Below are 26,923 nucleotides of genomic sequence, written 5' to 3' on the forward strand. Positions count from 1 at the left end.
AAAGGATGGGAAGTATTCATAAAGATCCCAGTTCAATTATATTGTTTAAATGATTGCTTCTGCAGGGTAATAGATTTAAGTCTTGTATACAGACACCCAACACCAAATTTAATGTTTGGTTTTAAAAACAGCAACCTTTGCGACTAATCACTTACTAATTACTTACCTAGAAACACAAGACCCATTTGACAGAAAAGGTGTAACATGTTTTTGTAGTCTTCTTTTAAACCTATACAACACATACACAAACAAACTCACATATTATGAACCAGTTCCAGAGTTCATTTTAACAGCTTTCATATTGCTTGGCAGATGAGGGGTTAAGCCTGGAAGGGTTTTGAATCTGTTTTATTGGTGAACAGTGGGTGTGCTCTTCAGCTTTGGCAAACACACATTACCTTAGACAGGTAACAGCGTTCAAAGAGCAAGCAGCAGGAGAGAGAACGAGGAAAGAACACATGCAGAAAAAGACTTTCTTTATTCTTCTCAACAGCGCGGTTGCTGTACCTAGAATGTGATTCCATCTACACGTTTGTGTTCTGGGTTTCTAGATGGGAAGTTGTGTGAGCCAGTACAGCGGGTAAGAACTTTAAACTCTCTTCTGCCGCACACCTTTGTAACCTACGACCAGCCTGGTCATTTGAAGTCACATTGAACAGCGGGAAGAGAGGTTTGAATTTAATTTGATTTGCATTTTGGATGAGGCGTTATTCTTCTCTCGCAGCAGAGGAGTGAAAATGCACCCAGGCAGTTTTGCGATGTCTAAACAAGTCAGGTCCTGACCGCTGGAACATGTAGCAGCCATAAAGGTATTTGTATCAAGGCCTCTCAAAGTTTACCCTGGATGTTTTGTTCATACGGGATTTTGAAGTGGAGATTGGGCTCTTTGTGATTTAGTGCTCTTTTGAGCAGCATTATAGCTAGTTGTTAGCTAATAGTAGACCGGATCTGAGTAAAATCAGTGTCAGCTTTGTGCAAAGCAAAAAACGGGGAAGAATAAGAATACGCTGGCGTGTACAGGCAGAACAGAAGATCTTTTGCCTCGACAATGTTCTGTAAGCTGTCTTGGCTTACTCAGTTTTCAGGGTGCAGTTTTGATTGCTTCATCTTTTCACAGTTTACTTACTTTTTGATTCCTTGTTAGCCGACAACATTGTGTTATGTTTTTATTTTAACTGTCAGCCGCTGGTAAGTGCAGAAGTAATCCACGATAGTACCTTGGGAACTATCGATCAACTCTTAAAAGAGACATGGACGGTTTATAGCCTTAAGAGACAGCTGAGACAGATCATAAATGTGTCACGTCTGATGTTTTCCTCAACACAGCGCTCCAGGGTGGAGACAGAAACGCGAGCCGCTAGGTGTTGTCTTGATGACTCTTTTCTTTCATGTAACGGTCAGATATTGCAATAGTTTTCCAAATGAACAATGAGTCTGCACCAAAACACAAGGGGAATGGCAATTAGAAAGAAACAGATTAACGTCCAGTGCATTTGGCTGTAGCGAGATGCAAGATAACACAGCATGCCATTCTGTTAGGAAATCATGTAATAGTTTAATTCCTTTCCCCCCCTCAAAATATCAAATATTTTTAATGTTAAGACGATAAACAAGGTGGTTGACCTTGGACTGCCATGGAAATTTTGTTTTATATGTTTTTTTAGACCTAAAATGTAATTGATCAGCCCGGTGAAAAGCGTGTCAGACTTTGCTTCACTCATTTCCTTTTTTTGTTCTTCTTACCCATTTCATGAAAGCATTTAACTTTTACAATTATTACTGTCTTCTTTGAAATGAAACCTTTGCTTTTATCTTGATTTTTTTTTTACATTTGTTAAATATAAAACTACTTGGTGTGGTTTTGTGTAATTTAAAGCTAATTTATTATTCCTGCCACACATGGGCCTTAAGTCATGCTATACTTTGCACACACAAAGAATATGAGTAACTGTGAGCAGCTGTGAGTAAGTGGCTGGCTAGTTGTTGACAGAATAATTTCAACTTGTTCTCTTGAAGTTTGTTTTAGTTTCAGGAAAAAGTGTCCTACAGTGTATCAAGCAGCTCAAATATCTTGATGAGCTTTGTCCCATGAGCTGTACTTTAGGGACTTTTGCTCATGATCACACAAATCATTAGTCATGCCAGTGTGCAATCAACATTACAGTTAAAGGAAATGACACATCTGATTTAGCATAATACAAACATTACTGCCAGCCGGTCCCACCCGTGACATTGCCTGCGGCTGTGAAAACAAGTGTGAACTTTTCATGACCTTTAAAGTTTTTTTTAAATAGTCTTTGACAATGAATCTTTTTCATGCATTACATTTAAACTCAAGATAAAATTTGACATATATCCCCACCACCATAATATCTAAAATGCAAAGCACTGTACAAGCCCTGTTCTCTGCATGGTTATTGCAGTTGTTCTCCTACTGCTTTTGACAGGGGCACGAAAAAGTGTCATAAACTTCCTGTTTGGGTTGGTTGCTGATCTACTTTATAGATATAGCTGACGTACTGATTTTGGCTGTAGTGAAACTAATTATTTCAGTGTCCACTACTACCCCCCACCCCCCGCACTTAAAAAAAAGCCGTTATTCCTCTTCCTCTCTTGTAAAGTAATAAATACGATGATAGTATGTCAAGCAGCTGTAAATATTTGACACTGTAATTTCCAATCAGAGGAAGGAAAACTATTGCTACTCATTAATCTATTAATTGGTTAGTACTAAAAGTCCTTTTCACTCTAGAGTTCATGAAGCTTTAAATAAAACATTTTAATTCATTCAAATGGTTTCTGGTTTCTGTCTGCTATGCCAGAAAAGGCAATACTGTCCGTAGTACCCAGTACTGTGTTGTTATTTACACATAGACGGCACATTGCCTGTACAACTTGCATCTTTGTCAACAACATGCACTAGGGTGCTTCCAAATATGCTTTGGTGAGTGGAGTTATCACAGTTATTACACAGTATGGGTGAATTTCAGATGTGGCCCAGAATTCTCACACCCGCAATTCAATGGGGTTAGCACATGATGAAGTCATTGTCTGGTGTTGTAATGAAGACTATTACATAGTGTGAAAGCACACAGCAACACACCATTACAAGGAAAGCTGTTGTGCTCAAAGATACAGTCATTTCTTTTGAATGAATAAAACAAAATGTTGTGCCAAGAAATATACTTTGATTAGTGTGTAAATAAGCCTTCCAACAAATCCATACATTGTTATAAACTTAAAATGAATCCATTAAAAGTACAAGTGTGATAGATGGACATCGTTGTTAAACCTGATCGTGTTTTGTGTACGTGGCAAGAGCCCAGCCACTTCCCCAGTAAGGATTACAAGTGAATTTTCATTTACAAATCGCAAAAAGCATTTGAACAGGTGCATTTTTATCATCTCTTTCTCATTATGTCACCACTTTCTCTTCTTCCTCCCTCAAGCTTCATATGCTTCAGTCCGAGTACTACGATGTTAGATCCACTTCAAAGACAGTAACACAGTTTCACTAACAGCAGCAGGAACAGCAGTGATTACTGACAGAAAAGTTCAGGATATCCTCAGCAGCTCACCTCAGTATCACTGTGATCGGTCAGAAGTGAGCTTCACTGACTCATCCACTCACATCTGAATTTTACAGCCTCCTTGAGAGTAAATAGATGAGGATACATATTGACAGCAGAGGTAAACAGCAACCTGACAGCCTATACTCACTGGAGATGAACGGCACTCAGAGTTGTTTTTCCTGTAACAGAAAAACAAAATATAACAAAAATATATAACAAAACTCAGTCGACTGCAAACTGCAATCTACTGACATTTAGTGGTGAGAGTTCGCACACCGTATCTTTAAAGTTCTTGAGCTTGAGCGTTACCTTTTTTTGCAATTCTTTAGTCTTACCTTTTTTACCTTTTACCATAACTCTTTGTGGAATTTGCATGTTTTTCCTGTGCCTGCGTGAGTTTCCTTCTGTTTCCTTCGACAGGTTAATTGGTGTTAAATAACCTGTAAGTGTTGATGTGAGAGTGCGTACTTGTCTCTCCCTGTGTGCCTGATGAACCAAAGGCCTGTCCAGGGTATAACTCGCTTCTAGCTCCATGTCAGCTGGGATATGTTCCAGAAAGTTTTTTTTTTTTTTAATTGAAGGATGGATTCATTAGCGTATTTTTCAACACATTCGAATGTTACAGTCCTAGTGAAGACATGTTTAAAGAAAAAAAGCTAAAAAAAAAAAAAATTTTATAATAATAATAATAAAAAAGGTTAATAATGGCATTTATATCTGCGAAATATTCTGATCTCACCTCCTTAAACACCTCAAATCAGAGCCACCTACTGATGAATGGTTCTTCAAAACATGTCATCATACTGTGCTGTGACTTGCTTTGCCTTTTTCTTACACCTTCCCTCAGGCGCCGTATGTGTAGTTGCATATAAAACGCATCAAGCTTCAAAAGCCTCCCACTGACAGCTGCACTGGCTCCAATTTATCTCTTGCTGAGGAAGATGAAGTGTGCTGATAGAGTGAGGCACATACTGATATCAGAGATGGAAAAAAAGACTGACCAGATAAAACCAATGTTGTATGTGTTTTTGTTTATATCCTGAGATGTTAGATACAGTTTCATAGACGGAATGAATGACAGATTAAAGTCCCTATCATAAGCAACTCATTCATCATTCTGCAGCACTAGTGTCTTTCCAATATGAGCCTTCTATTATTATATTGCTTCTTTTATGAGTTGTTTTGCTGATATTTCTTTGAAGAGCAAAAGCTTGTCATGAAAAGATTAATAAAAGTCGAGGCAGTCTGGCAACAGGATCAGATCAGCCGCCACACCCATCAACATATTGATGTCTCAACCCTTTAGTACTCAGTAGGAGTTAATATAGTCATGCCATCAGTACTCTGTAATACAGCTTTATTAGTGCAGCCAATATCTCGCCTGATTTAAGCTATTTTCTGATATATTGTTGGTGTATTGATATAATTATTTGTAACTGTCGATAAATAAAAATGTAAAAAGTAAAGAGGGAGAAACGCCCTTCAGCCAGTGTTAATGTTGCTTTGCTCGTCCTGCAGAGGGCGCTCTGTAGCTTCCCTGTTGGCAACATGTGTGTTCAGAACACCCCAAACACAACCAGCTGATTCAAACAGAGTGATCCTCCACTTGTTGTGACAGTAAAACTAATTTTAAGATTTTTTTTGTTTTAAACTTCATCATCGTATTTATTCTGGTATTTTTATAACACAGAGTTATAACTGAGTACACCTCCATCTCAGGACTTTGGGCTCCATTTTGATCCGCTGTTACAGCATAATGTGAAAGAACCAGAGTGCGCCATGAGCTCACACAAAAGCACTTACAGACTTACAAGGTTAAAACAATACCAGCTACTCTGTCGAGTCTGGCAATGGAAGCACTGGGAAAAAATACTGTCAGCAAGTCCAGTCACGTGTAGGCAGACCAGTAGATGAAGAAACTAAATGAACCATGCCTCTCTCTGTCATGTGCAGCCAGGTACCAGTCGGTGCCAGCGCCAGGGATCGGGAGCTGCCCAGCGCCACCTCCTTGCCTGCCAAAGTGAATCTGGGGCTGGTGCTTGGGGAGGCCGCGGAGGGCCATGCCAACCAGGTTGCTAGTACAGCCGCGGCCAGTGAGGGCAGCGCCAGCCTGGGAGAGCCTGAGGACGACGGGATTCACTCTCATTATTCTCACTCTCCTGCCTCCAGCCAGTGCAGTGCCACCTACAGCAATCTGGGTAAGAGTGAAATATGAAAGATGGATAGAGAAGGATTTTTGTTTTGTTTTTTTAAACTCATGTTTATATTAGTGCTGGAGAAACCTGAAATTTAAGATGATGCCTTCTGTGGTGCGTAGGCTTAGTCAGGATGATTGAATTGTCTACATAAGTAGGTTTTGACTGTGTGTGACAGATTTTTCTGCCTGATGTCTTAAGACACATCCATCTATTGCATTCTTCAACTGATTTTTATTCTGGATTTGTCACATCACAATGCTCACAAAAACTGAAGATAACGTAATGAGGAAAGCTAATCTGCAAATAAAATATGGATTATACACCAAAATTATTGAATTCAACATTGTTTGCACTAATTAGTATATAAAAAAAAATACAAAAACAGGAAAGTATGACATGTCAGTGTATAAGACCCTCCTTTGCTGTCGCTGTAAGCTTGCCAAACCGGTGAACTTGTGTTTTTTGGCAGTTTTGGCAGTTCTTTCACTCCTGAGTGGCTGATTTTACTTTCTTCCTGTATCAGCACACTTTCTCATGTGACAGGGCATAATTTATTCTCTGCAAAAACAGCTGGAGCCCGAAATCTCGACACATCTTTTCACACACAGCCTGCAGCTCGGTGCCTAAAATAACATATTACAAAAAAAATGTTTGTTTTTTTCCGTTGGAGGTGGGAGAATCTTTGCCCTGGGGTTATTGATCCTACTCATGAAGCTGGTTCAGTTCCTGATGGTGATCAAAACTGAGAACCCTAGGGACCTGCATAAATCCCATTTTAATCACAATCCTCCTCTTTGTTTTCTTTTCTCATATCCTGTGTCTCTGTCTTGAAACTATATCATGACTGACTGATAAGATTGTAATAGGGCTACCTGCCTTGCTGCTTTCACACAGTATAAGAGCATAGACTACATGGCTAACCACAGTACTGTTAATAGGATAAATATTGTGGGGAGTTTTTATGTTTTCTTTTTTAAATCACATGTCTTGTAGCCAAGAAACGGCATAAAAATATCTCTGGATATTTTTTTCTCTGAAAATTGTCCCATTTCCTAGAAACAGCAGGACATCGGTAAACAATTGGGAGGCACAAGAACAAATTCTTTGAGGCCTTGATGTTCTTTTCACAGAAAAAAAAATTCAGCCAGCACATTGCAGATTTGCTCCCTGATACTTAAAAAAAATAAAGTTATTCTGCATGAACAAGACAACATACATTCACTTAGGTACTCCTTTCTAGTACTGTTTTGAACTTTTACCTCCAGAACTGCTTTAATTCTTGGTAGCATAGATTCCATTTTTAAATCCATATTGACTTGAAGCATCACACAGTTGCTGCAGACTGCCTGTGGACGCCACAGTGTAATGAACTCACTGTGATATTCAAGATAGCAGTTTGAGATTTGTGCCATGGAGCATTATCCTGCTGGAAGAAGCCATCAGAGGATGGGCACACTGTGGGCATAAACCCTTTAATGCCCGAACCATGAAATAAGTGCCAGAAAATGTAAAAAAAAAATTGAAATGTTAAAAGTATAGTATAAGTTTAAATAAAAGTATAAGTTTATCATAAAAGAAAAGAATATTAAATACAATTTTTTTATTTTTTTATTTTGACATATTAGATACTCACACTCTGTGCATCAGAAATGGTCGTTCTTGATCAGCACCAGCAATTCTCAGGTTGGCTGTGTCATTTAAACGATGCTGTTGGTATTAAGGACCCCAAAATCTTCCAAGGAAAAATATCCCCCAGCCTGAGCTATTGTATCAGTGGTTCAGACTGAATCCCTGCTTTCAAGCTGTGATGTTTCAGAATTTTGACCATCTGAATGCTGCAGTAGAAATTCAGACCATGCAACACTTTTCCAAACTTCTGTTGCTCAATTTTGGTGAGCCTGTGTGAATTGTAGCGTCAGTTTGTTGTTCCTGGCAGACAGGAGTGGTACTCGGTGTGGTCTTCTGCTGCTGTAGATTCAGAGATGCTCTTCTGTGTAGCTTGGTTGTAACAAGCAGCTGTTTGAGTTAATTTTGCCTTCCTGTCACCTCGAAGCAGCCTGGCCATTCTTCTGTGACCTCAGAAGGTTCTCTGTGAACCACAGAGATGCTTGTGTGGGAAAATCCCACGACATCAACCATCTTTGAGGTTCTCAGGACTGTTTGCTCCATTCTGTTGCTTAGTTTAAACTTCACCAGGTCATCTTGACCCTGTCTGCATGCCTAAATGTACTGAGTTGCTGCTATGTGATTGGCTGATATCTGTGTTAACAGGAAGTTGAATAGGTTCTTTGTCCATCACATTCCTGTAACTCCATGATAATAAAGTGTCTTGCTGATGGACAGGTTTCATTTCAACTTTGCTAGCTGCTCCGCTTTACAGGTTTTCTCTCACTTTGACAATAAGCACATACAGCCCAGCTTCTATAACAGAGAGGTAGGCACAGCTGTCGAGTACTGTCGGGGCACTTAACACACGAAGCTCTCTGTGTGGGAAACGGATCTCTCCGTGATCAAGTGGCATGTGAGAGAACAAGAAATAGAAACACAAAGCGAAAGGGTTAGAGAGTGTGGGTTTGCAGAGCAGCTGTGCAACTGAGGTGCCTCGCTGCGTCGTCGCACATGTGGACGTGTGATGTTTAAGAGAATTAAACTATACAGCTTCCTGTTTTAAGGATTCAGCAGTGACAAAATATTTGTGTTGCTCTGGCACTGTTGTACTAATTAGGCCTTTTTTTCCCTCTCTTTTCAGAAGGCATGTGCAAACTGGGAATGCAGCATTTGCACGGGTTTGTTTGTGAAGCTTGAAATGCACACGGGCCCTGTGGATGGGTTGTGTTAAAAGCTCCCTGGATGACGCACGCAGCGAGCTGCCTGCAGCCTAATTTAACTTTGCTGCATACTGCTAATGAGGGGCTAGATAGAAGTTTGTGTATCCGTGTTGTCAAACATCGCACAGAACAGCGTGTCGTTTCTGTTTGGGAGGAGGAGGTGTGTGGCCTTCCACACACTGAGACACACACAAACAAGTGTTGACCTAAGACACACAGCCGCTCAGTGTAACGCCTGCTTTGAGTTTCCTGTTTTTCCTGCTGTTACCGTAGCATCGCTTTGCTTTTCACTACTGTGGGCTACATTTGCTGTTCACACGTTTCTTTTTTTTGTGAGGAATCAGGTTCACTTTTTAAATGAAAGTGTCTCTCTCTTGCGTGCTCTCGCTCTCTCACTCACTCACTGTCATGTAGTATAGTCTCGCTCGGGTTTTAATCAGAGCATCAGGCGGTAGGAGGCAGAGTGCTCGCTGCCTTTAAGTGAGAAATCTCCATTATTGGTGGGAGCGCTGAGCCTGTCTGTTGGCACCGGCGACTCCTCACAGACTCTCAGGGATGGAAGCAGAGAACAGCGTTTTATTCTGCCTCCGGGCGCTGCTGCTGCTGCTGACGTAACTGCACCACGTTTCTCTAAAAACTTTGAGGTGTTAGTGGAATTGAGGTAAGCTTGTTTCGCTCGTTTTCCTCAGTGTTTATCTCTGTCATATATTTATTTTTCTCTGTTCATCAGCCCCCTCACCTATTTATTTATTTATTTATTTATTATTTTGAAATTCTCCCCCCACCCCAACCGCCACTTCTACCACCTCTAACCGCCTACTCCACCGCTCTCACTCCATTCCACCCCCCCGGTCCTCTTTATTCTACTTTATTCTACCCACCTCCTCCATCCATCGCTTGCCTCTTGTTAACGTGTCAGAGTTAGTTCGGAGGCAGCTGAGCAGCAATCGCTCTGCTATGGCAACAAGTTCCCTCAACCAGTCAGAATTCATCAAACCAGTTGATGAATGCTGTTCCCTGGAAATTTGACTGCACGGCTCTGACATGATATTTTAAGAACAACGGTTGGATCAGTCGCTGCATTTGTGAGTTTTCACATTATATTACAAATATTAACTGTTAGCTTTATGTGCTCTAATTTGCGTGTATATATTTATCACTTGTTGAGCTGTTTTCAGACTGATTGTTGACAGTGTGATGTGATGCAGCAGAGACTCTGAACTGACATCTGCTGGTACTCGGATTTGGACTGAGAGCAGTAACAGAGCAGTTGGCTCAGACACATCAGGTTCTTCATGTTGCTGTAAAAGAAGTTTAGTTTAACAGCAGTGGACTTTAAATGATTAAAAATCAACTTTGTAGTCATGTTTGTGCACAGCTTTTTTCTGTTCCCCCTTTTTTTCAAATTGTGGTTTTGCTTCAAGCATGCTGTTGAGCACCGTCACAGGCCTTGGTTTAATTGAATTGCAATGCACAAATAACTATTTACCCTGTTCCTTTACAGTAGGTGTACGACATTCTGGGATTTAGAGTTGCTACTTTGCTAATAGCTGCAAACATTAACTGTGTCATAAATAACAGTGTGTTCTTTATTGTTTTTATGTAGTTTTAAAGATTTATTTGCTTAATCATACACATGCAAAAAAAAAAAAAAAAAATCCCAGTCTTATGTAATTGAGTTAAGTCACAGCCACACTGCAATAAAAGATCCCTACGACTGGAAGTGGGAGACGGCTGCTTTCTTGGATGGATTACTGCAGATTGGTGGAGGAACACATTTAATATATTCGTTCCACGGAGGATTACCAAGACTCATTTACTTCATCCTGACTGCTCTATCTTAAGGCTTTTCCTGCATTCTTAGGATGATGTCAGCATGACTTGCACATGAGGTGTCGCCCATACTTTTTAACGATGTATAATCAGTAGTATTTGTGCTGCACAAAGAGGAATGATTTGTTCACGAACATGCATTTGCCTCAGGGACGGTCAAAGTAATTTGGTAGAAGGAGGTGACTTTGAAAGACATGAACTCAGATCTCCCTGGTGAGTTAAAGCCGCGACGTTGAGTTATCTGTAACCCTACATGCACACTTTGTTAGAAAAACCAGGGAGCTTTGTTCCCATCATGCAAACAGCACGACCCCTGCCGCCTTTTCCTTTTATCACACTTGCCTCTGACCCGTGTGCCTCGGTGGTCATTAACCCCACAGAACGTTGAGGGAATCCAATCAGTCTCCCAACCTTCTGGATTCTTCCTTCCACCATCCAAGCAAAAAAATAAGGTCACATCAAGCCACTTCTAAATTTGCTCTCCATGCTGCGTCTTTAAGCCTCACTACAGAACAGGACTGCAGATTGAGTCAGGCAGCTGGATGGTTGAAGAAACAGCTTGTGGCCTCAGGGCCACCAGCTCTATCACGTGCTGTCGCACACATCATCATGTCATCCTTTTGTCCTCAAGAGACGCAACAAGCTAGTGGTTCTCTGGAAACGCCAGAGAGCAAAGGGCAAGCCCTAGCTGTAAGGGTGTGTCGTTGTTTTTGTGGCGAGGGATTTTTCGTTAGTTTTATCGAATTGCAGCTTTTGTGTCGTTTTATTTTTTTCATGTATCCTTTACTGATATCTGGGTCTTTAAGTTGTTTTTTTCCCATGGCAAAGATTCCCCACCTCCCTTCCAAACCAAAACAACTTGAGAGCGATGTTTCTGTTGGTGTCTTAACTGATCAGAGTGTGGAGTTAAAAAAACAACAACACAGAAATGGTGTTGACAAACTATCGAATGTATTTGGATGAGTATTTAAAGGTATACATATACGTGAAATATTGAATCTGTGCAAATACTTTCATTGACTGATTAGATTTTGGTTATAAAATTTCTGTCTGCAGGTTATTTAAGGTAATAACTGTGCTGTCAAATCATTGTTGTGGAGTTAACGGGCTAATTTTTTCATATAAAGTCTGTTGTATACTAACATTAGATTATTGTGTGAATTTAATTCAAGGAAATTGAAGGAGCTGTTCTTCCTGCTTATTGAACTGGATATCATTACGCCCTCCGTTCAATTTGAAGGGTCCCAACAGTCTTTTAGTTTCACTGGATCTTTTTTATGCAGTATGAATGTTTTCTGTTTTCTTTCCTTCAGGTAAATCTCGAGCCAGCATGATTCCACTTAAACAGCCAAGAAACATGAAAGCATCCAATGACACACTAGCCTCCATCGAAATCGAAGGCCTCGCTGAGCAGCCAGCCCCTAAAGCTACACCACCGCCATTACCCAAAAAAGCAGTTCCTCGTTCCAGTACTGAACCCATCCTGGGAGGCAAAGAGCCAGTGGGAGGCCTCAGGCCTCGAGCTGAAGCTAAACCGGGGGGCACCAACCTTAGTGTAGCCAACCCTCTTTATGACTTGGACTCCACCTGGGAAACAGCTAGTCAGAGCTCCTCTCTGAGCTCCGAACCACATCGAGGCCACGACCATGAGAGCGGTGACTCCTTAGAGAGGTCATCAGCTGCCACAGCTACCAACAAGGCCCGCATGACCAATAGCGTGTCCTCTCTGGTCCCTCAGCCTTCACCTGCTGCAGCCAGCGCAACCCCCGGCAAAGAGAAGAGAGTCTACCCAAGTTCAGAATCCCTGGCTGGAAGGGGTCGGACAGCGGGTCGCGGAGCTGCCGGAGGCGGCGCAGCCTCCAAACCCCAGAGACCTGCTCTTTACAGGGGGTTGGACAGCTGGGATGAGGTGGTGGGGAGGATCCGCGGGCTCCACACAGACACTCTACGGAAACTGGCAGCAAAATGCGAGGACCGTTTCATGGCTGGCCAGAAAGATCATTTGAGGTTTGGCACTGAAAGCTGGTCCCACTTCAGGCTGACCACTGGGAAACCCTGCTGTGAGGCGGGGGACGCCGTTTACTACACTGCATCTTATGCCAAGGACCCACTGGTCAATTATGCCATCAAGGTGAGATTCTTTCTTTTAGTTTGGTGTTAAATGAATACAGTTTCTTTTGTGTTACATATTCTGTTGAATATTTAAACCCTAAAACCTCGAAAGAACCTTAAACACTGACTTGTAGGAAAGAAGAGAAAAACAAGGTTTGTCCTATTTTACAGTCAAAGCTGTTTCCCCCCCCCCAAAAGAAGTGATGTTTTCTGATCTCAGTAAAATATTTCAGCATCTCTTTGTTCAGCTTGTTCTTAGTTTTCTCTTAATTAGTGTGTTTATTTGTTGTGGGGGATTGGTTTGAATTCTTGCTACATCAAAAGTATTGTAGATATCTTTCTCTGGTAGCTGCTGTCTTTGCAGTAGATTCATAAAATCCTTGTGCTTATGCCGACGAATCTCCTCCCCTCTTTTCTTGAAGTGCTGTGAAATATTGGCACTTAAACTTTGATCCCTTAGGGCATGACCTTGTGCAATAAAAACGAGCGTTGTTGTGTTTGTTTGTTTGTTTTCTTCGCCTCTGTGCGATTGTGCGAGAGGAGCAGCTTTGTCTTCAGTGTGTATGGAGATGCATGTGGTGGTTTGAGGGCACAGCTTGCCGAAAGAGTTCTGACGCTAAACACAAAGCAGATATGGATGAAGGTTAAATTATTCACAGGATATGAAACACTGTGCGCCACACCACTTCAAAGCCTTGCCTTCGTATTAGCAGCAGGCTTAAGAGAGACTCTTGTTTTTTTTAAAGACGCTCATCTATAAATAAGGCAACCAGAAGCAGTAGAAACAAGCCCCAACTTCCCAATTAAACCTTCCCCAACTCTGTCTGAATGCAGCCCAGCTATGCCCCTGCCTTCCTTTAACCCTTTATGTGCAGATGACGCATCTGAACTTTCATATTTTACTTCTGTGCTAATTACTCACTTTAGCTCTCCAAAGAATTCAGTGAGCACCTCACTGTGCTTTAAAGCTCTAGCGTATCACTGAAGAGTCGACATTAAGGAGACAAGAGGTGGTAATAAAAGCAGTGAGTTTCTGCTAATTTGCAGGATTGTGTTACAACCAGAAACACGAGTACGGTGTCAGAGTTTTGAAAATCTGCAGATGTCTTCAAAGAAAGTGAAGTAGGCAGGTCTAGTCATCGTGAGCCATCATGCTCAAACAAACATCAAGTGAAGCTGCACATTCCTGAACAATTACAGGGTGCGTCTGAAAGGAGTGCACTGATGCGGTTATTCATGCTGTATGAGAGTTTAATCAAATCTACATAAATCACAACAAACACTTTAAACTTTTAATAGAAGTAATAAAGTGAAATGACTGAGGTTGTCGTTGTGTTATAAAAACATGTTCAGGTTTTAATTCATAATCCATGTCTTGATTTATATCAAGGGTGACTCAGTTGCTAAGTACTATAATTATTAGCTACTTTGCAGCTATATACAGTTAATAAAAGGCTGCAATATTTTTACATATTCTTTATCAAGATGGAAAACTTTTCAAGTTCTATCTTACAGCAACGTTAGAGTGTTACTATTTGGCCACTTTGAAAAATCAGCATCTCGTCTTTACATGTAGATTTTTATTGTTTTTACTGTTTAAAACATACATTGAAAGTGCCACAGGAAACACAAACAAAGAACTTATGTCACAATCACAGGGGGATGATGAAATTTGCATAATATATAGGAGGAAAATGAAAACAATTGGGATTTATAGTATATATTTTTAAAGATATTAATATATATATGTTAATCGCTGTATGTCTGGCGGTGTTCATACAAAGTCTCATCCAGGTTTGCCCTCCCGTATATACATATATATCCATACATACACTACAATCAGATTCTACAATAGTAAACAACAAATGTTAGACACCTGCCAGAGGTTTCTCATTACAGCATCTTTACAACTCACTGTTTAGTCTTATGCATTACAGCAAACTCACTTGTCCTCACAACATCTTTGAGTCATTTTGTATTTTGGGGACATTTATTAAATTTCTGAGAGTAATTTCTGCAAACGTTGCACATCAGTGAAGACAAACAGGTTAAATTTGATCATTATTAATGGAAACCACACTATTCATTTTCAAGGGGACAGAATGTTGTTCAACCCCAGACATCTAATACATCATGCTTTCTGCACAGACTGATTCTGTCTCTGACTCGGCTTCACCTCTCACTGTGCTGTGATCAAAGATTAAGAATGAGAGCTATGGAGGCTGTAACTGCTTTAGGAGACAGAGACACACTCTCAGTGCTGTCTGTAACAGCCTCAGCTCGGCTTTCTGCCCTTTCAGCTGTGTATCATTAGCTGCATTGTTTGAGAGAAACCAAGCAGGACAGAGAGTTTCGAAAGAAACAGAAAATGTTTTTGAGTTCTCCACTGAAATGTTCTGTGTTTTCTCCTGGTGTTGCAGAAGGTCGCTGTTTGTTTGGAGGTCGCCCACAGCAGCCAAAAGGCCAATTCTGCTGCCAGTAGACCCCGTTTTATTTCATTGAGATGAATCTAATTTAGTTACCAGCGACCATATGAAAACACAGTATATAGGAATTACAGGAAGATGGGCAAAAGGTCAGGTATTGACGGATTTACTTTAAAAATAAATCCCAGTAAAACCATTGTTTATGATCATATTGTGAACAGATCTCATGAAAAGACTGAAACCAACCAAGTGTTTGTTCTTAAAATATACAACCCTGTCCCCGCCTGTGACAGGTTTCATGTTTAAAACCTCGAAGTTATTTCCTAAAGCAGCTAAGCATCTTGTTGTTTTTAACCAAACTGTGCACTGACAGGGGTAAGGGGTGCATTTTGAGGTGTATTTTTAGCCATGGATCGATACACATCCAATGCTTCTGTAAGCGTTTCTGACAGCAGGACAGTGTATGTGACAGAGACTCAAAATAAAGGAACGATGCCGACGTTTTTGCCGACACTAAGGGTAACAGTGTGGCTCATTTGTGTCGTTTCTGCTGTGTGTCACAGAATCGTCGGGTTGTTTCGTGACAGTAAGAAAACAAGAATATCATTGAAGTTTCCCCTATGTTTCATTGCTGATATATGGACAAATAAGATCTGAAAATGACTTTAGGGTGATTGAATTCTCATCTTCAACTCAAGACATTGGACTGACAGTGATTTTTCTCTGACATTTATTTGTACTTCTTCAGATCTGTCGGAGCCAGGTGAAGGAGACCCAGCAGCAGTTTTTCCACAGCCTCGCAGTGAGGCAGAGCCTGCCAGTGCACTTCAACATCCAGCAGGACTGTGGCCACTTCCTGGCTGATGTTCCTGCCCGCCTGCTGCCCTGGGAAGAGGAAGAAGAGGAGGAAGAAGCAGATAAGGAGGAAGGGGGGCCGACAGTAAAGGACAAAGAGGCTAAGATGGCAGATTCAAAATCGCCTTCTCCAAATGGGAAGCTAGATGAAGTCCCGGCTGCGGGTCACATGAACACAGCTGGCCGCTTGAGGAGCCGAGTGGTGGTGATCACACGTGAGGTGCCCTTCCAGACAGTGGCCGACTTTGTCAGAGAAGGCATGAGCCGGCACACTCAAAACCCGGAGCTGTATGAGCGTCAGGTCTGTCTGCTGCTGCTGCAGCTTTGCTCCGGGCTGGAGCACATGAAACCTTTCCACGTGACCCACTGTGACCTGCGACTCGAAAACCTGCTGCTGGTCCAATGCCAGCCTGGCAACCCCTGGAATCTGGACTTACTGGAGCCCAACAATAACAGCAACGGCAGCAGCTCGGGGGCAAGCGCTGCAGCCACCGCTGCCGCCAACTCCACCTGCCCCGCACGCCTCATCATCAGCAACTTCTCCCAAGCGAAACAAAAGACCACTCTCATGGCCACTGACCCCGGCACGCTGCGCGACCAGTCGAGGCTGGCACCCGAAATCATCACAGCCACCCAGTACCGCAAGTGTGATGAGTTCCAGACTGGGATTCTGATCTATGAGATGCTGCACAGACCCAACCCCTTTGAGGAGACGCCGGAGTTGAAGGAGCGGGAGTACACCTGGGCCGACCTTCCACCGCTGCCCGTGAGATCGCTTTACTCACAGGGGCTGCAGCAGCTGGCGCGCTTGCTGCTCACCGTTAACCCCTCCGAAAGAATCCGGATGGCCGAGGCGCGGGCCTGCCTCCAGTGCCTCCTCTGGGGACCTCGGGAGGACTTGTTTCAGGCGCTGGGCTGCAGCAGCACCGGGCCTATGTCCGGGGCCACTTCGGGCCAACGCGAGGCCACCCTGCAGAACTGGCTGGACCTCAAGCGGACACTGATGATGATCAAGTTCGCAGAGCGCTCGCTGGACAACGCCTGTGGCGTGAGCCTGGAGGACTGGCTGTGCTGCCAGTACTTGGCGTTCGCCACCACAGAGACCCTCGGCCGGGTGGTGCACATCCTGCAACAGCCCCAACAGCATCCCCCATCTCCGAATGAGAACCAGCCAGTGCACCCAGCACAGAACCAAACTCAAATACATCCAGCACACACCTTTCACTTGACTCCTTCGCAGCCACTCTGAGTTTCTCTGCCCAACTGTTACTATGGCAACAGAGCCAACATATCCCCCCTGTGTGGTCCCTCTGCTGATGTTAAAAGTGTGATGTAAGCTAATAGTCAGCTCCACAGTGCTCACCTAAAACAAAACAGCTGCTTGTGCTGTGTCTGTGTTTTCTTCTTGGACTGAATCGGCTGTGCTAATTGAAATCATTTTGGCTCTCGTCATCAATGCCCCGCGTCTTCACATATCATGAGTTTATCACTCCACCAGTACTAAACTGAGGATTTTACCAAACGTGTGAGGAATTATTTTAAGATTTTGTGTTTCTGAGACAAGTCTCCAGACTTGGAGAGTTGTGAGTACTCAGTGTTAAATATCATTTTCACGCCATCTGTCTACAGGGTTTGAGGGAGTGTGAAATGAAATAACTAAGCTTCTACGGTGATGCATATTGATATTCTGCAAGTTTTGTCTGACATCTAAAGGGACACCACGGTCAGAATTTAGAAAGGAAACTGAGAATTTGGAGTTTCATCCCAATAATTTGACTCTTTTTTTTACGCAGTGTTGTATTATAAGCAAGTTTTATTTGAATCAGAAAAAAGGGGAGTGTAGGGAGGATTTGAAATGAAGGGAGTGGAGGAAAAACAAGCTTTTGCCAGACATGAGGACATGGCTGAACATTGAATTTAATATATTTTAGTCTTGACATTTGCACAGCTGAGACTTCTTCATTTACTCATTGTGCTTTTAGAAATTCAAAAGCCAGTATGAAGTTGAAATTAACAAAAAAAATTTAAACATAAATAATTATCAAAACACATTTCTGCACAGAGCTTTGTAGAGGTGGGTGACGAACACTGAGCTAAACTTGGCTTTTCATTTAATGTTTTTACGCTTTGAAGTTGGAAAAGGCTCGACCGCCCTGGCTGCTGGTTTGGGCTCTTGTTGGCGTATGTGCAATTAATACCCGTCTTTTATTTCTTTTTGAGGTAACAGCATTATGCAGTCTTTTACTAATACTCTCTTCCTTTGTTTTTGTTTTGTGGCACATAAACTGATCAGTTTCATTTCAATCCTGCAACTTAAGAAGCAAGGTAAAGTTCAGTGGAAAGTACTTCTTATAGTAGATGGGATATTTCAGGGACTGCAAAAAAGTTATTCTTTGTCGATCGTTTTATCTTTTTGTCGAGTTGTTTTTGAACGGTTCTGCGTTACGGATGACATTTGCACATTTACATTTGGAACGCTGGTGCCCCTCGGTGGAGCCCGGAGCACACGGTGAGACTGAATAAAGTTCCTGTGAATCTGAGGAGCTGGATCTGATGTGTTTTGCAGCGTGTGGAATGTAAACGTTTGTGTGGACTGAAACGGACATTTGTTCTCATCTGCTCTACAAATGTGCTTTTTTTAGTTCAACCACTTAGTTTCATGTATAAATTCTATCTTGGAGAGAAACTAATTACACAGCCACTGACACTTGCTTCCATTCCTCCTATATTGTTTGTTTCCCCTCTTCTCTTTTCCCCCTTTGCTCTACCAGTAGGAGAGTAAATCCTGTATTGATGCTTCCTGCTTGTCACTCTGAATTAAACGAGCTCTGTGTTATTGACTTTCCAGTCTGGAGTCAGTAAAACCAAGACATGTACAGAAGCCTCAACCAGTAACACTTTATAACACAGTCCATAACTAAGAGTGTAATTCTCCTGTAATTTAGTGGAATTTTAACACATTTTATTTGAAACTGCAATGTAATTATATCCACATACAAATATTTAAAAGGTCGTATAATGGAATAACGGGGTAAAAAGTTAGATTTTTACTGGAAACAAAGAAGTATTCATACTGTAAGTAATTGTAAAAACAAACAATATTTCTCTATCTTACACCGTAGGTGCTCTGTACTTTTCAGGGCATGGCCCAGTTATGGAGTGCCCTGACCTTGCTTAATTTCCAGATATTTTTACAGGACAGGAGAAACAATTTTAGGCAATATGTAATTAACTGTGAATTTTGCAGACAAACAGTATTTTCCTTTTCTACATCATAAGTATGCTCTACTTCTCGGAGTGTATCTGTATTATGGAGTGACTGAACCTCGCCTTTTACACCCTTAATGTTCATTATGTCTCCTTCGCTGTAAAATACTTAGAAGTTTGGCGTGGTTAAGCCACTCCCATGACCCAGAAAATGCAGTGTACTTACAATGTAAGATAATGTTTTTCTATTAAAGTACCAAGAAATTATGCAGTACTTACAGTGTAATTATTTCTGTTTCCTATAAAAACCTAACGTGTTACACCATTATTCCAGTGCACCTATCTTGAAGTATTTGTATCTAAATATAATTACATTGTCATTTCAAATAAATACATTACAATTCCATTCAATTACAAGGGAAGTATGCCCTCAGTCAGCGGCTGTATTATAAAGTGTTACCATTGAATTTAATGTGTCGAACAAAACACCCCGAATAATATCTGTATCCCAGAATTTAATACTTGGAGGACTGGTGCTGCAAATTTACTTTATTTCAGATGTGCAAAAACTTTGTGGTCCTTGGAGCAAAAAACGAGACAAAGCAGGTTTAAAGTTTGTTACTGTGTTCAAGGGTTTGTGTACTGAGGAATGTGTGTGGGACAGCACTGGTGGCTGTCCTTGTATTCAGAGTTAAGCCTTTATATATTAAATATAGTATAAATATATATATATAACCTTTATCTATTTTAATCCACACTATTTTGTGGCGTACGGAGCACTTCTATTTCTGTCACGAGAGTCTAATAATCATTTTATCTTTTAAAAGCTTTACTTGATTTTCTTCCACCTTGCATGTTTTGGAGGAAGAACAAGGTGAGTAGTTATCACTGTCCTACACAAAGAATCAATTGTAAAAGATCCCAATCATTCAGTTGCATCCACGCAAAGAACAATGTACAGTATTTTTACCCCTCTTGTAAAGTTACCTGCGTAGGAGAAAAACCACTTTGGCTGAAGGATGACTTTTGAACGCACCACTGAACCATAATATTCATCCGCCGTTTGGAATACGGCGGACGTTGTTTTCTGTTCCTCTTTCTGCTCTGGTTTTCTCTTTTGCATTGTTAACTGCCACTGAATCTAAAAACGGAAGCTCTCCAGGGCTTTCTAAGTATGTGTACAGTATGTCTCCTGGCCTGCAGCCATTTATTGTTGTTCAATTTAACCAACAGTAACAGAACAATAAATATATGTTTTTTATATATACTCTTTGTGCTCTGTGTCATTTTTGCTTGATTTAACTGTTTAGAAAAGGAAGGATTTCAGTCTTTCTGCCAAAGTTTTTATTACTTTTTTTCTTGGAAATCAGGATAGTTATTTCAGGTCATTCCATCCATCCATCCATTCGCTACCGCTTATCCTTTTCAGGGTCGCGGGGGGCGCTGGAGCCAATCCCAGCTGTCATAGGGCGAGAGGCGGGGTACACCCTGGACAGGTCACCAGTCTGTCGCAGGGCTAACACACAAGGACAGACAACCATTCATACTCACATTCACACCTAGTGGCAATTTGGATTATCCAATTAACCTATCCCCACAAGCTGCATGTCTTTGGACGGTGGGAGGAAGCCGGAGTACCCGGAGGGAACCCACGCAAACACGGGGAGAACATGCAAACTCCACACAGAAAGACCCCGACCTGGTGTTGGAATTGAACTCAGGACCTTCTTGCTGTGCGGCAACAGTGCTAACCACCGTGCTACAGTGCTGCTATTTCAGGTCATTCTTGACCTGAATTGATACAGCCACATCAGCAAAATAAGAATTGTCCTCAAGCTCAATGCTGATAAGGAGCCTTTAAATTATTTACAGTGGGCATTATAAAACTGGAAACATGGGTTGTTTTTTTACTCTGTAAAGTACTCAGCAGTTTGTGTTTAAATGAGGTTTTTGTTACTTAAAAACCACATTGAAAGTGGTTTTAAGGAATAAACACATTTCTTTTTAAACAAGTTTCTGTTTATCCCAAATGCCTGTATTGGTACTGTCTGCTTGCCTCCGTGATAGCTTTCAGAATTAATTAAAGCAAAATCCCCTCCAATTTTTGCTTTTATTGTAATATTATATAACAAGAGTGAATGGGAAGGTGTGTAACATGGCAGTGAGACCTGCTATGATGTATAGTGTAAAGAATGTGAAACCGACAAACACAGACAGAAGAGCGAGCTCGAAGTTTCAGAGTTAAAGATGCTAAGTTTTTCCAATGGACATCCGAGGGACAACTGAGGTCGAGCAGCTTGGAGACAAAGTTAATGAGTAAAGTCTGAGATGGTTGGACACGTGCAGAGCAGGGATGGTGGATGTTTGGAAGGATGCAGGAGATTGAGCTACCAGGCAGGAGGTAAGGTGGAAGACCTCAGAGTAGATTGATGGATGGAGTGAAGATTGTATTGACATGCAGAGGGTTGGTGTGACGGAGCAAGATGATCTGCTATGGCGACCCCTGAAGGAACTAGCTGATAAGAAGATGTAGTTCTCTGCCAATGTTCACCACCAGATGGCGGCATGCTAAAGAACAACAACATGCACCGCTCTCCAGTGTTCAAAATCTCTTTACTGGCTGACTCTGTTTAGTAGTGTGTACCGCATTCAAGCATCTGTGAAGCTGTGAAAAGGAGTAAATACCTGCAAGTACATGTATTTACATTACATAAACAAATTAAATCACCTCTTTGGGCCAAAATAACAACTTTGCAGTTCTTCATCAACACACTGCTGAGTGTCTGTGATGGCATCAGCCACACAGGGGTAAATCAGTCCATTTGTTCACTTTATGAGTTTGGTTTGCAGTTTTCTTCATTAATATAATTCATTAATCATTTGGTTAAACCCCCTGATAATATGAGGCACGCACATAATATTGTGTGGTTTTTCTAAAAATGTTTTGTTATATTAATTATGTTTCTTTTTCTTTGAGTTACCTGGTTTTGGGCGGTGGCTGTTTCCTGTCTGGGCGAAAGGCGTGGCTGAGGACTCTGAGAGCAAAATGCCTGCTCAGCAGGACAGACCATGTGCTTATCAGGAACAGGGGTGTTTTAGGTTTACTTAGGTTAATCTGTGCTTAGGTAATATTAGTGTGTTTGTTTTCCCCCTATTGTGTGTAAATGGTTTGGCCAAACCACTATAAAAGCTACCCTCATGCATCTTTGTAATTAGGTCAGTTTGTGAGTTAAGTTGTGTCCACTTTGTTTATTTAAGTTTCTGGAAATTACTTTTTGCAGAGTTATATCTAGTTGACCTCTTTTATGGGCCTGCTAATTATGTTTTTGAATTTTGTCATTTTTGAACTTTTTGAGGGTTAAAATAAAGAAAAGTTTTTTGAAGATTTTGCCTGTGTCCTCTATGCCTTGGCTGCTTGGTCCCTCACAGTGTCTAATCTGTATCAGCGAATAATCACAAAAGATGTGGGTGCATGTGTATGTGTGTCCTGTGGGTGGTCAAATCAAAACATAGCATTTCCGCCTGATTTTTGAAACACAGTTTTGGCTCATTTGAATCAAGTTGAATGAGATCAAAGAGGTCAGTCTGGTGCTCAGAGGATCCTGCGGCGATGGCCTTTGGCATGCGTTTGACCAATCATTCAGGTGAGCTATGACAACACCTCCAGAATTTAGAGTTATTATACGGTTGGGAAAGTGTAGCTGTCCAAACTGCTGAATAAACACCTAAATTGTCCTTTATGGGTTTTGTTATTTGTTTAACGGTTTTATAGCTATTATTTTATACGATGTTAGCTGGAATTTGCAGGTTTTCCACAACTTTTTGCAAATTCAAAAGTGGATTTTGCAACTTTTTGCAAATAGAAGGTCCTCGAGGTGATCGTGTATGCATTAAAAAGGATCTTTTATGCTATTCTCTTTTTGTCACGTGTGTTCCAGTGATGGATGTTCATATTAAACGTGGCCATGAGCATAGAAACTCGCATAACCTGGATGTCATGGCTTCAAGCTGCTTTAAACATAGTTTTCTAATCGTGGCGCTCTATGATGTTGATTAGAACAGAGAGCCTTAATATCCCGCACTCTTAGAATCTTTAAAAAAAAAATTGAAAAGAATGTGTTGTTACACACTTTAACACATGTAAAACAAAAACATTTAATTTCACACCTTATGTGTTGGTTTTAGCCCGCACAGCTCTGGGCAACTGCTGTGTGGGGCAGCCAATCAGAATAAAGCTTGCTTAAAGGACTAAAATTCATTTTTTGGAAGGCTGACAGTAGATATACAGCTTTGCCGAGGCCCAGTATGAGTAAAATGTAGTCTGAACTGTGGAGCATGGGACTCAAGGATTTGGGATTGAGTGAAGCATGTCCCCTTTAAGATTCAGACTTTGATCTTATTTCATATTTCAAGCATTTTATATGCAAAACTGAGATGAATGAAAACTATTTCCAGCAAGAACTGTCTGGGTTAGTTTTCAGCTCAGTTATTAAAATTACTTTTATTTGTGTCTAATAATGTTTTAAAGACCAGCTGATGGTTTGTAATTACAATGTTGGGCTTGTAAAGTAACATTTAAAAAAAAAATCACATATCATATGAGCTGTGTCTTTGCAGCATTTCACTCATTAAAACCGACTGCAGCATGTAGTGAGTGCACACTAGTTGGAAATAGTTTAATTAGAATTATTTGGGGGAAATGAGGACTGATGCATGTTTTTCTTATCAGAGGTTTCATTACTGCACCATGCCAGCTACCAGCACAGACAGTTATGCAATTTCACACTGAATCATCCCTAACAGCTCAAATCTCAGATGAATCAGGGTGGTGGTGATGGCGGTGGAGGAGGTGGAGGTTTGTTCAGCAGACAGATTTTGATCATTTGAGGTGGGGGGCGCAGGAGAGTTTTCACAGGCGTCAGATTTGTGGAGGGATGCTGAGGGTGACTTCAAAAGTTTGGGTGTACCTGTGTACCTCTCTCTCACTCAAACACACACCTCCTCCTCGTGCGCGGGGTTGTGTAACAACAGTGTGTGCACGTAGAGCAGGCAGGTCCTCCCCACTGCTGCTGTTGTGAAGCCTTGAAGGAGGAGGAGGCGGTGGTCGAGTCTATCGAGCAGCCCGAAGGTAGAAGTTGCGCTGCAGGGGTGGGACTTCATTTGTGCAGTCGGTCGGAGGTTCATCTGCGGCTCTGGCTGCACCTTTCTGCAGACCTTAGTGACGGAAACACACGGACCCCTCTGAGTTAAACATCAAACCCTCCTCCTCCTCTTCTTCTTCTCCCTCTTTTCCCTCCTCCGGTTGGCCGTATCTGAACGCTTCCGGATGCGCTGACCCAGCAGCAGCTCCTCCACCATCAGCACCATCATCAGTGTGAACGCCGTGTCCCTCCCTCCACCTCCCCGGGGTAGATAAACCCGACCGGCACCGCTGTCATCGGATGGAGAGAGCCGCCTGAAGAAGGGAGAGCGGTGGAGTTGGTCTACCCCCCACCTCCTCTTCCTCCTTCCTCTCCACTGCGCCAAAAGAAAACTCCCGGTAAGAAATGCGTGCTAACTCCGGCCGGCTGGCTCGGTCGACCACCTGCCAGCAGCTCCGTGCGCTCCCGCTGAGCATAAACATGCAACCCAGACCCGGGACCTTGCTCCCGGGCTTCCGTGTTGGCATGAGGGGATTCATTTAAATTCATTAGAGACGCCTGTGAATACATTCCAGCAGACGGGATGGCGGGATATGCTTCGCTTCTGTGTGTGTGTGTGTGTGTGCGTGCGTGTTTGTGTGTCTCTGCCTGGCTTTTTGATCCAAATATTGATTTGCGTTGCAAGTCGACTGAAGTGCAGGCGCAGGGCACGTGAGACTGGTTAGATGTCTGTGAGGATGCTGTGAAAATATGGAGACGGCTAAAAGTTGCTTTAAGACAGACGTTTGTTGTTAAGGATTTAAAGCAGGGATAAAAACGTTGGCATCATTGGAAAGTTCGGGATACTTTGGAGTTGAGTATTGTTGTAAAACCTAGCTCACTTTCACAGAGGTGGATTAAAGTTATTAACCTAGTAAGTAACCGTTTTACTTAGTAGGCTGACAGTTTGTGTTTAATTTTACTACTCTATAGCAGGAGTGTCAAATATAAGGTTCGGGGTCCAGAATCGCCCGCCCAGGACTCCAATATGGAGTTTATTGTAGTTTTGAATTTTCATATTAGTTTTAAATTTGTATTTCATTTTGACTTTTTTAAAAATTCAGTTTAGTTTCCAAGGTAGATTTTCTTATGTTGGTTTATGTTTTATTTGTTATTAGTCTCAGTGTTTTAGTCCTTTTATTGTTATTGTATGGGGCCGTATGTAAGAGGCAGGACTCACAGTTTTGTAGGCATTCAGAGTCTCAACACAGCACTTCACACATACATCAGTGACTCATTACGTAAGCTAAGGATATTTTTATTTTCTTTTGGTTCATTTTCCAAGTTCACAAAATAGTTTTCAGTTCATTTTTATTTTTTCACATCTAGTTTTTAGTTTAGTTAACTACAATAACCTTTGAACGAAGACATAGAGTTTGGACTTCTAATTGTATTTTCTATGATATTAGCTTTTCCTACTAAGAAAAATCGTCCCCATGGTCACTCATAGTGCACTAAAGTAACTAAGTGTTACATAAACATTTAAATCAAAGAAAATGCTCTTTTTCCACTGTTTCCTATGTATTTTCATTTATTGTTTTTCAGTTTAGAACATTTTGTAATACAACTGTCTGACAAAGAACGCATACAAGACATCTTAGCTTCTATTGTTGGTGAGTGAAATTTTGTAATTTTATTTGTGTTCATTAAATTTTTTCATGAAAGTCATTAGCAGGTACCTGTTTGTGATGCAGCCATACTGTATGGATTCTCCTCATGCTGCCAAGTGTTAGCTGATAACTAGAGCTGGGCGATATATCGAGTTTTTAAAACATATCGATATATTTTTATACGAGATATAAGATGTGACAATATCCTTTATATCGATATAGTCTATGTTACGTTATAATTATAGTTGTGGAGCCGCAAGTTTGCCTCTCTTTCGTCCACTTTTGTCTCTACGCAACGTTACTCCGCCTCGCCTTCACTGAAGACAACTCCCCCTCCTCCCCCATCGCTTCACGTGCAGGCAGCGACAAGACGGACACGGCAAATCTCCGTTAACGAGTTACTGCGCATCGCCCCGTGCGTGGGGCTGGACGGCGTCAACGTGCTAACGAGCTAACCACGCTAACGAGCTAACCACGCTAACGAGCTAACAGCGCTAACAGCGCTAACCCTAAAGTCCTTTCATTTTCTCAAAAGTTGACAGCGCGCCTTATGTATGAATTCTGGTTGTGCTTGATGGCCGCGAACCGATTTTATGTGGTACACGGCGCTCAGCAATCTGTCACAAATGTTTTAGTACGACTTTGGTAAGCTACGGAGCTGCACCGCTTGATGGATTGTCGGCGCATTACGGCTACTGAGGAGCTTCGCGGAGTGATACGTACTGTGCATCAACGTAATATTACCGTATTGTGTGTGTATAAGGACCATAAATGGCACCTGTAAGAGACGTGGTTATGAAGCGGATTTCAAACTCCAGGCTGTCAGTCACACAGCAAAACTTGGGAACAGAGCAGCTGTGAAATCTGTCTTTGTTATTGTGCTCGGCGTCTTTTAGTTTACATTTTGACTGCACAATTGTGAGCTCTTTGTTTAGCACAAAAACAACCTTGTTTTCTTTTATTTATGGAGCATGATTATTTAATGAATGCTCATAATTTAATTTTGAGTAATTTTTCATGTACATCTGTGCTGTATGTTAATAAAAGTGTCTGTGTGACATCTGGGACACAGCTTTGACTAAGAACTCTTTTTGTTCTTACT

The 26,923-nt window shown here is 41.6% G+C and overlaps 2 protein-coding genes across 4 annotated transcripts in view; both read left to right on the top strand.

Annotated features, from left to right (window-relative positions):
- The window catches only part of peak1 (pseudopodium-enriched atypical kinase 1), a 102,732-nt gene extending 82,434 nt beyond the window's left edge, over positions 1 to 20,298 (top strand). For all 3 annotated transcript variants that reach the window (XM_026175234.1, XM_026175233.1, XM_026175235.1), the window contains 3 exons: positions 5,526 to 5,770; positions 11,745 to 12,562; positions 15,718 to 20,298. In XM_026175234.1, coding sequence (XP_026031019.1) covers positions 5,526 to 5,770; positions 11,745 to 12,562; positions 15,718 to 17,073 — 2,419 coding nt within the window. In that variant the 3' untranslated portion in view covers positions 17,074 to 20,298. The remainder of the gene's footprint in view (positions 1 to 5,525; positions 5,771 to 11,744; positions 12,563 to 15,717) is intronic.
- A 3,579-nt stretch (positions 20,299 to 23,877) lies between these two features.
- syt12 (synaptotagmin XII) overlaps positions 23,878 to 26,923 on the top strand; it is a 30,311-nt gene continuing 27,265 nt past the window's right edge. The window contains exon 1 of the mRNA XM_026175240.1: positions 23,878 to 24,570. The gene's annotated coding sequence lies outside the window, so the exon portion shown is untranslated. The remainder of the gene's footprint in view (positions 24,571 to 26,923) is intronic.

This window comes from Astatotilapia calliptera, chromosome 7 (assembly GCF_900246225.1).
Source record: "Astatotilapia calliptera chromosome 7, fAstCal1.2, whole genome shotgun sequence".
Classification (NCBI taxonomy): domain Eukaryota; kingdom Metazoa; phylum Chordata; class Actinopteri; order Cichliformes; family Cichlidae; genus Astatotilapia; species Astatotilapia calliptera.